Here is a 7,153-nt window from a genome sequence, read left to right as displayed (position 1 = left end):
TTCTGCACTTGAAAACTAGAATTTTTCCATTGTTTGCTTATAGAAATTCAAAAGGCTTGTCATATTTACTAAACTATTTGCATTAATCCCATAACAATCCCGGAACCCACAAGAAAATAAGAGCCACAAAGAATCAAAGAGATACAATGAATTTGAGGACATTTTTAGGGGCCGTTTAGCCATATAAAAATTTTCTCTTTTTTTCCGGAATCAGTGTTTGGCCATGAAAATTTTAAATTTCACTTGGAGTTGAATTTTGGAATATTTCGGAATTCGTAAAACTACAAAAAGTTATTTTTCCCAAACTGAAGAAGAAAGGAAATTAAATATTTTTCCATTCTTCCTCTTCTGTTCCTTGGTATCCAAACATATATGAGCAGCTTAATTAATTTAGGAAGGAGAAAAAGCTATATCATGTCTTCCCCGAGCACGTAGAAAAGGTTGCAGTTGATTATCATTAGCTTAATAGCTTCAACACACACAGAAAAAAATTCCATAAGGTATTATGCCTTTACTAGCAAATACGTACTGTAGCAATATATAGGCAACTTCTTTGTTTAAAATATGCTCCTACAACTTATCTTACAAGAGCTGAACTAACATCAGAGGGCATGTATATTTTCTATACTCTTTTCATAATAGCTTTGATTAGCTGAACGAACAACATATAATATGTTCTGTACTCTACGTCGATCCCTGGTCAGATTAGCAGCAAAATACTACTCCTTATGGCCATTCAGAAGGTCTCTTGACTTCACGGAGTTGGACTGAGTTCTCAAAGCAATGGTAGAAACCATAATGAGGGAATCTCTCATACCAGGTTTCTTCATTTATATGGGTGTCCCAATGCTCCCCACTGCTGCTCTTTCCATACTTGTGCACCCATCCTGAACCATTGTGCCCCTCTCCCCAAGTGCGATTCCAACGCTCTCCATTTTTGCCTGCCCACCATGTCTCCCCTTGTTTGACTCCATGTGCGTCTAGATCAAAGTGCTCGTCCCATTTATCACCCCATTTCGCCCAACCATCTCCCTCAAAGCGCTCAGCCCATTTATCAGTATATTTTGTGCTGCCGCCTTTTCCATCATACTTCTCGCCCCACCTACCAAATGGATTTGTACCATACTTAGTAAGAATCATTTTTTTTTTTTGATAAGGTAAAAGTTTTGTACTTAAAAAGGAATTCATATTAACGTGAAGAGAACTACTAACTGATAAGCAGAAAGCAGCTGTAACGTTGTATAGTAAATATAAGCATCACAAAGTTCTTAAAGTTAGCAATCCTATGATCAATGCAATTAGAGTATGACAACATTCAGAAAAAAACTGTCTCAGAGATGGCAGGGTAGCTTTCACTTCAATACAAGAAATTTTAATAAAGTAAACAAGTGTATGCAAAATTGAGGGCTTCAAACATCTTAAACTTATATCTATATGGGTTCATATTGATATGCTTTGTTTGAGAAAACATAAAAGTAGAGCGCTTCAAACTTTATGCAAGAATATCACAGTAACATCTGAATTTGGAACAATCTGAAGGTTTGGTAGTTCAAGAACAACAAAATCTGCCAGAGAAAAGCTTTTAAGCTACCAAAATTAAAAATAAATGACTAATGCTTGCTACAAGTCGAAGAAGAAAGAAAAGGTAGCTAGAGTGGTTTTCCATGTTAAACTCAATGCTAGTTACCTGAGTGCACTTGAGCTAAGAGCTTAAGTTGAAAATAGAACACATATATCTTAATACCTTTCATGCCAAACATGAGCATGACCGGCCTCAAGGGGTGTGTTTGGATCAATGCTGCACCACTTATGAGCCCATTTCTCTGCTTGGCCACCAGCACCATAGTGCTCCCACCATTTCTCCTGCCACTCCTCACCTTTCTTATTCATTCCCCACTTATCTGCAGTTTTCTCCATGTGGACAAGCCCACCACTCTGCACAGAGCCACATTAAAGAGAAAATAAGAGAAGATACACATAAAGTGTATTAAAATTGATAAAGTTTTTCCATAATTTCTCAAGCCCCATTCAGAGGCTATCCTTCCAAGTTAAACCTATCTTCAGAAATGTACAGCAGCATTGTTTTTTGTCATTTAGAATGTTAAGAATGGAAATTTCACACAAAGTTAGAGGACAGAAAACAAGGAAAGAAAAAATAGGAGCACAAAGTTTTTATACAATGTTCAGTTCAATAGCATTAGCTACCGAAGAGGGGGGAGAACACCAATACGATCATGATCATACTGTCTGATTTCCAGGTTACGTAGCTAATTTTCACCTCATCATGTCACATGATTTTGTTAAAGTTCAGGTTTCTGTAGCTTCATTGAGAAGAAACCAGACGTTAATTAGACAACAGGTATTGATAAATTTGAATCTTGTCTCACCAAAAGCATCTAAGAAGTTTTAGGAAAGAAGTTATGAACAAGGAAATTTTATGTAATTATCTAACTCTTCACAGTAAGTTTCCTCTTATACCCTCCCCCTCAGGAAAAGCAGTCTTGCAGTTGAACTCTGTAGACCAATAGACAAAAGAGAACTTATCAATATCATTATGACCAAGAACATGAAGTCTGACCTGCCACATTGATTCTTTCCAGAACTCATGCCACACATTTCCAGCAGCATCTCGTCCTGACTTCTCCGAACCTAGTTCCTTATGACCAAATTCATCAGCAGCTTCCCAATACTTGTCTTCCCATTCAACAGTTTTGTCAGCACTAACGCCCCTGGTTAGTGTCCACTTGCAGACCACCCCGTCAGGTCTTTGTTCAGTCCCGGTCTCCTTCCACCATCTTGATCCATCAGGATTGATTCCCAGGGATGATGCCTCGTTTTCCTGGCTAAGAGCATAAGCTGCTTCTGCTGCATTTGCGGAGAACAGAATGCCAAGTTCACGTTCCTCCTCCTGGTGAGGTATCTCAGGTGTTGAGCTGGAAGCATCCAAATTTTCAACCTCTAAATGTGATTGAAGAGGTGGAAGGGGAGGATTATGTTTGCTATCAACCGTAGCGCTCTGAAATGGGATAGATAGAAAATCTGGAGATCGTTCTTTCTCTCTCACAGGGTTTAGTGGGTCTGGAGACAGAGACCCATTTGATTTCATTTGAATGTCATCAGAAGAACTATCTGAAGGAGGTGTCCAGGACCAGAAGCTTGGACCTGGTGTTCCCATAATAGTTCCTGATTTAGGCACAATGGAGATGACATTCTGCGATCCTGTTCAAGTACAAATATTATATGATTGAGCCACAATGTAATAGCACTGGTGTAAAAAGTAATATCACATTTCTCTGTGAAGTATGAGCAATCAAGTAATATCATAGTATTTCCTAAAATTGTGAAGTACGACACCACCACACATAAGAAAACATTACGGCTTAAACTGTATATCAAAATCTTGGAGAGCGAGGCAGCTCCATTCAATCCAGAAGTGAGATCGAAGCTATTAGAAGGACTTCAACTATGTTGCAGAAAGAGGAATCTCATAACAAAGTGTGCAGCAAATAAGAACAGGGATTCTCATTGAACTCATTAAAGGCCATAATTCTTGAAAAGAAAAAGGGGTTGTTTTCTTTCAGCATTGGGAAGAGAGAAAATAAGGAAAAAGGATAGTAGAAGCAGAAAGGATTCTTTTATTTCATTTTATTTGTCCAGTTAACAATAGCTTTTAAATTTACAAGAATAAGGGACAAAAACTTAGGCATTAAAAGAAGAAAAGCTTAAGCGCAGTTACATAGAAGCAAAAGTTTCTTGAATCATGTCAGCACTGAAACATCATCAGTATCGTTGTTGGATATCCAACCAACAGAACATAGCAATATGAGTCAAAAGAAGAAGTGGCAACTCCACCTTTGGAGAACAAAGTTATCAATTTCTAAAAGCAAACTTCATGAATGTAACAGTATGCTAGAAATCAATACTACAATTTCAAACGTGAATTTGAAAATTAGAAACCTGACATTCAAACATCAAGCAAGCATGTATAAAAATGAGTCCTCAGAGGAACTATATTGAATGCATAATTAAGTGCCCTGCGACCAATTCAAGGTTAAGATAATCTCCAAGACTGCAACTAATAGATAGACATGTCCGAGAATGGAAGATGAAACTCTTAGAAAGAGAAATATATTTATTAACTGGAAATGCAAAAAGCATCAAGTATCTGATAAGAGTATGTCATATGGCCATTTGTTTTAAACTTCTTTTCCCTTACACACACTTAAGTAGTCCCCAGACCCTTTACTTTCAAGCTCTCAAGATAAAGCAAAACCTCATTGTCACTTCCCAATTTGCAGATAAAAATGTTTTTCCTACTATTGGATCAAGTGCCGTAAATCACGAGTTTACATTCTATCTCATAGGAATTATAGAACAAGAGCATAATAAAAGGAATGTTAATATTGCTAACAAATAAAAAAGTCAGAAATTTCTAAAATTAAAAGATTTCAATAGTAAATAGTAATCAAATGGTTTCACTTCTAAAATTGAAAATAGGATAGCTATGATTGTTTTTGAGTGTGAATATAGAAAAGAATGGTCATTTTAGAAAGAAACCAAGAAAAAGTTAAAGAATATGAAGCAAAATTATTTTGAAAGCGAAATTCTGCCTCGTGTCTTTATTTCTTTGACAAAATGAATTCAGAAAAATCAGTAAATCTTATAGCAGATATACCATAGCTTTCAAAAACGAAATTGAGAATGCAAAAGGTTATGGACAACTATCATAGTGACCTTTGTATACTCTGAGTGCTCATTATAGAATACATACTACTGAATGGGTAAAAGAAGCTCTAACACGAGTTTATATCCTAATTTAATGCCATCAGCCTAAGTTAACGAAGCAACAATATGTTTTCTTGAATCAGGGTGATTACACACTTTTAGTTCTAGCAAACTGTTTAAATCAGACTCATAGACAATTCTCCTAAAACCATCTCTACAAAAAGAGTAATTGTTAATATGTATGCATATTCTTAAAGATTCTCTCGAATTTCTATATACATATAAAGTCCAAGCCGAGAGCGGGTGTACGTGCACCCACTACTCATATGTTGGCATCTGCTACTAACAAGAAGTTAAGAATTTTTCTACATGTGGCAAGGAGTAAGAATATATCAAAGAAATGTTGTGAATAGGAAAAATAAAAGATAATGAAAGAACCAAGCTTTACCTTGTTGTTGATTTTCCTCAGCTCCATCGCCATTAGCTTTCAATTCAACCGAAATGCTATCCTTCTGCGGCACAGGATTCTCCTGAAGCAATGCCCTGGCAGCAGCAATGGCAGCAGCAGCACGATCAATTACCTGCATTCTTTGAATTCTATCTCTTTCCTCAGGTGAAACTTCAAGAATCTTGTTGAATTCATTGCTCTTCTTCTCCAACAGCTCTGGGTTTTCTTCTTTCACTTCTTCTTCTTCATCAGCAGCGGTGTTCTCAGCTATTTTTTGAAACTCAATTGACTTCCTCTCACGATCCACTGCTTTCTTCCACATATCCAAATATGAGTCTTTGCCATCATCTGACACCTTGATTCTTGAACTCTTCTTTCTTCTTTGATTTAATTTCCAATGGCTTTGTAATTTTCTGGTGGAAAGGAAAAATGGGTATTCTAGTTTGGGTTCATTGGGAGGTGGAATGGAGGCGCGTGCAACGGCGCGTGAGTATGTTGTGGGGAAATGGGTCGCCATTGGAGAGTGTCAAGCTCCGTAAGCAGAGTAAAGAGCGGTGGATTTTGAATCCCGATCAGTAGTAGTTTATGGAGTATTTTATTGGAGTGGTTTTCGGGATTTTCAAATATTTATAAGCTTTTACTATTATGCTTTTGGAAAGATTCAAAAGAAAAAAAAAAGTATTCTTGAAATTGAAGGAAGGTTGTGATGCTGTCTCCTTTGGTTTTGTGAGTAATGCAGTAAAGGGAGGTGCCGCATTTACAGTGGGCGTATGTACAGTGTAATATATGGTTAGTATTAAGTAAAGTGTCAAACGGGCCGGGTTGACCCGGTTCCGGACTGGTCCAGTCCGGTTATAGACCACACCGGTTCAACGGCTATTTCAAAATTTTATTTTTTTTAATATAGTTGACCGCCGGCAACGGTCAGCTGCCATTTTGACCGCTGCCCAACGGCTATTTTGCAAGAATAGCACTTTTTTGGGCATTTTTTTTCAAAACAACACTTTTAGTATTTACTAATTTAGCCCTTTGAAAAACTATAAATATACCTGTTACTATCCGACTTGTCATTTTAAGAATCCACACCCCGTTCAGCGACATAAGGTCCCGAGCAATATCGTAATATGTATTATGACTTGCGTGTGCGGTCGAGTTTGGTTTTCGGAAGATTCAGAATTAAATTGAAAGAACAATTCTTAATTTAGAAGCTAAAATGAAAAGAATTGACCTTTGAGCAATCGGCTCAGGAATGGAACTTTGATGATGTCAATAGTTTCGTATGATGATTTCGGACTTAGGTGTATGTCCGAATTTGGATTAGGAAGTCCGTAGGACAATTCGGCACATTTCGGCGAAAAGTTGGAAAATGAAGTTCTAGAAATATTCATAAATTCGGCCGTAAGTAGATTGATTGATAATGAGGTCGGATTTCAATTGCGGAAATTAGAACAGCTTCATTACGTCATTTATGACATGTGTGTAAATTTTGAAGTCATTCCGGATTGATTTGATACGTTTCGGCGCAACATATAGAAGTTGGAAGATTTGAAATCTCATAATTCGATTCGATGCGCGATTCGTAATTTCGGCGTTGTTTGACGTGGTTTGAAGCCTCGACTAAGTTTGTATTGTATTTTGGGACATGTTGGTAAATTTGGTTAAGGTCTTGAGGGCCTCAGGTGGATTTCGGGTGGTTAACGGATCAATTTGGACTTGAAGAAAGCTGCTGGAATTTCTGGGCAGCAGCTGATGTTTTCGCTTCTGCGGAAGCTTCATCGCAAAAGCGACGCTTTGCATCGCATAAGCGAAATGGGAAGGGACATGGCAGTGGTCGCAGGTTCGAAGCAATTCTCGCACATGCGGGATCGCAGAAGCGAGAAAAGAATACGCATAAGCGGAAGATGGCAGCAGTGGGTGTAATCACAGAAGCGATCGTTTTATCGCAGAAGCGACATCGCAGATGTGAGATTTCTTCCGCAG

At 37.7% G+C, this 7,153-nt stretch overlaps 1 protein-coding gene across 1 annotated transcript; it reads right to left on the bottom strand.

The window, feature by feature from the left end:
- Nucleotides 1–491: 491 nt before the first annotated feature.
- LOC104121189 (protein LIKE EARLY STARVATION, chloroplastic) lies at nt 492–5,920 on the bottom strand. Its single transcript, XM_009633116.4, has 4 exons — nt 5,174–5,920; nt 2,579–3,219; nt 1,745–1,935; nt 492–1,102 (listed from the first exon to the last, which is right to left on the bottom strand). The coding sequence occupies exons 1-4, from the start codon at nt 5,688–5,690 to the stop codon at nt 727–729; spliced, it is 1,725 nt and encodes a 574-aa protein (XP_009631411.1). The 5' UTR covers nt 5,691–5,920; the 3' UTR covers nt 492–726.
- Between the last annotated feature and the right edge of the window lie 1,233 nt (nt 5,921–7,153).

This window comes from Nicotiana tomentosiformis, chromosome 6 (genome assembly GCF_000390325.3).
Source record: "Nicotiana tomentosiformis chromosome 6, ASM39032v3, whole genome shotgun sequence".
NCBI lineage: Eukaryota > Viridiplantae > Streptophyta > Magnoliopsida > Solanales > Solanaceae > Nicotiana > Nicotiana tomentosiformis.
This window is presented reverse-complemented; position numbering and strand designations above follow the sequence as displayed.